Genomic DNA, 1,421 nt, shown 5'->3' on the forward strand with positions numbered 1-1,421 from the left:
CACACACACAGCGTAACATGAAATGCTGGTTGTTCCACAGTGAAGGAAGGATACAGAGCTGGTAAGAGGCACGAGCAATTCTTTTCCTGTATCAGAGAGGAGAGAAAGGGGGAAACAATTCATCAAATTCATCAATGGGGGGGATGATTTTATAAACTTTGATCAAATGGATGGCAATATACCTGTGGAGACATAATTCACAGCACATACATTTGTGCAAACATGCTGATGTAGTAGTGTACACTTTAAAGATAAATTATTTCAACATATACTTGTACTAAGACACCTGGTGAAACTTTTTGATGGAAACACAACGTTCACCATTTCAAATATATAGAAGAGCGGTATTCTTATTCACCATACCATATATATAAAAAACACTCAAACAATCCCAGTTTACTCTATTAACAGGTAAGAGGTTTGGCGAGAGACAAAGCAATAATAAACATAAATAAAAAATACATTTTATATGCATTTTACTCACCTTTATTGTTTTTGTTCAGGACGTTCAAACTATCTTTTGCTTCAACATACTTGGTCTGGGCCACTTTGAGCTGACCTATTGAAGACGTCAAGAACTCAATCTCCTGCAAACAGAGTCCAAACACAAAGCGATCAAACCCACTGCAACACACTACCACACACACACTGCACCCACTACGTGTCCAGCTGATCTGGACTCAAACTGCACTCAAATGAGCCAAGTATCTAACATGTATCTAACATGTATCTGTCGCTGTGTGACACAGACCCGGCTAACACAGTGGGTGACTGGATATTTGACGCTAACTAACGTTTGCACCGTTAGCATGAGATGTGCTAACTACAGCGTCCCGCCCTCCTTCACATTAACTCCCTCATACGGTCGATATCAAAGAACACAGACACACATCAAATACACGACACTTTTTAATGTTACCTGGTCCAGTTGGGTTTTCAGTCCCTCTAACTGAGGCAGGGAGAGGTCTGTAAGATTCACCGCCATGTTGGAAGCGTGATGCTAAATGACCCTTAATGAGAGTGTTTCCGGGTGTTTGAGATGGGCGGTGATTAGTCTGAAACACCGCCCCCCTGTGGATGAGATGCACCTCCTCTCTCGAAACCTGTTCAATGTCTGGAGTTTGCGCATTATTTTCTTGTTTTAATGTTGTTGACAGTGTATATGTTCCAATATTTTCTCTATTTAGATGGTTGTTAGTCATATAAAATATACGTACATGCATAAAAGTCATGATATATATCGCAATATTATCAAATCATTTCCAGTGTGTGTATGATGTATGTCAGAAAAACCTCTCGTTTTTTAAATGCATCATTACCACCAACAATGAAATTAAAATATAAACTTTATAAAATCCGTCAGTCAAGGATTTCGCAGGCTTTTGGCGATTGACAATATATAATTAGTTGTTCAGTAGTTG

The 1,421-nt window shown here is 39.1% G+C and overlaps 1 protein-coding gene across 1 annotated transcript in view; it reads right to left on the reverse strand.

Moving 5' to 3' along the window:
* The window catches only part of pfdn5 (prefoldin 5), a 2,209-nt gene extending 1,129 nt beyond the window's left edge, over positions 1-1,080 (reverse strand). The window contains exons 1-3 of the mRNA XM_035661536.1: positions 920-1,080; positions 485-587; positions 55-86 (exon numbers count right to left, since the gene is read on the reverse strand). Of these exons, the coding sequence (XP_035517429.1) occupies positions 55-86; positions 485-587; positions 920-985 (201 nt within the window). The 5' untranslated portion in view covers positions 986-1,080. The remainder of the gene's footprint in view (positions 1-54; positions 87-484; positions 588-919) is intronic.
* Between the last annotated feature and the right edge of the window lie 341 nt (positions 1,081-1,421).

Source organism: Morone saxatilis, unplaced genomic scaffold (genome assembly GCF_004916995.1).
Source record: "Morone saxatilis isolate NCDOM2014 unplaced genomic scaffold, NCSU_SB_2.0 Contig18, whole genome shotgun sequence".
NCBI classification, from domain to species: domain Eukaryota; kingdom Metazoa; phylum Chordata; class Actinopteri; family Moronidae; genus Morone; species Morone saxatilis.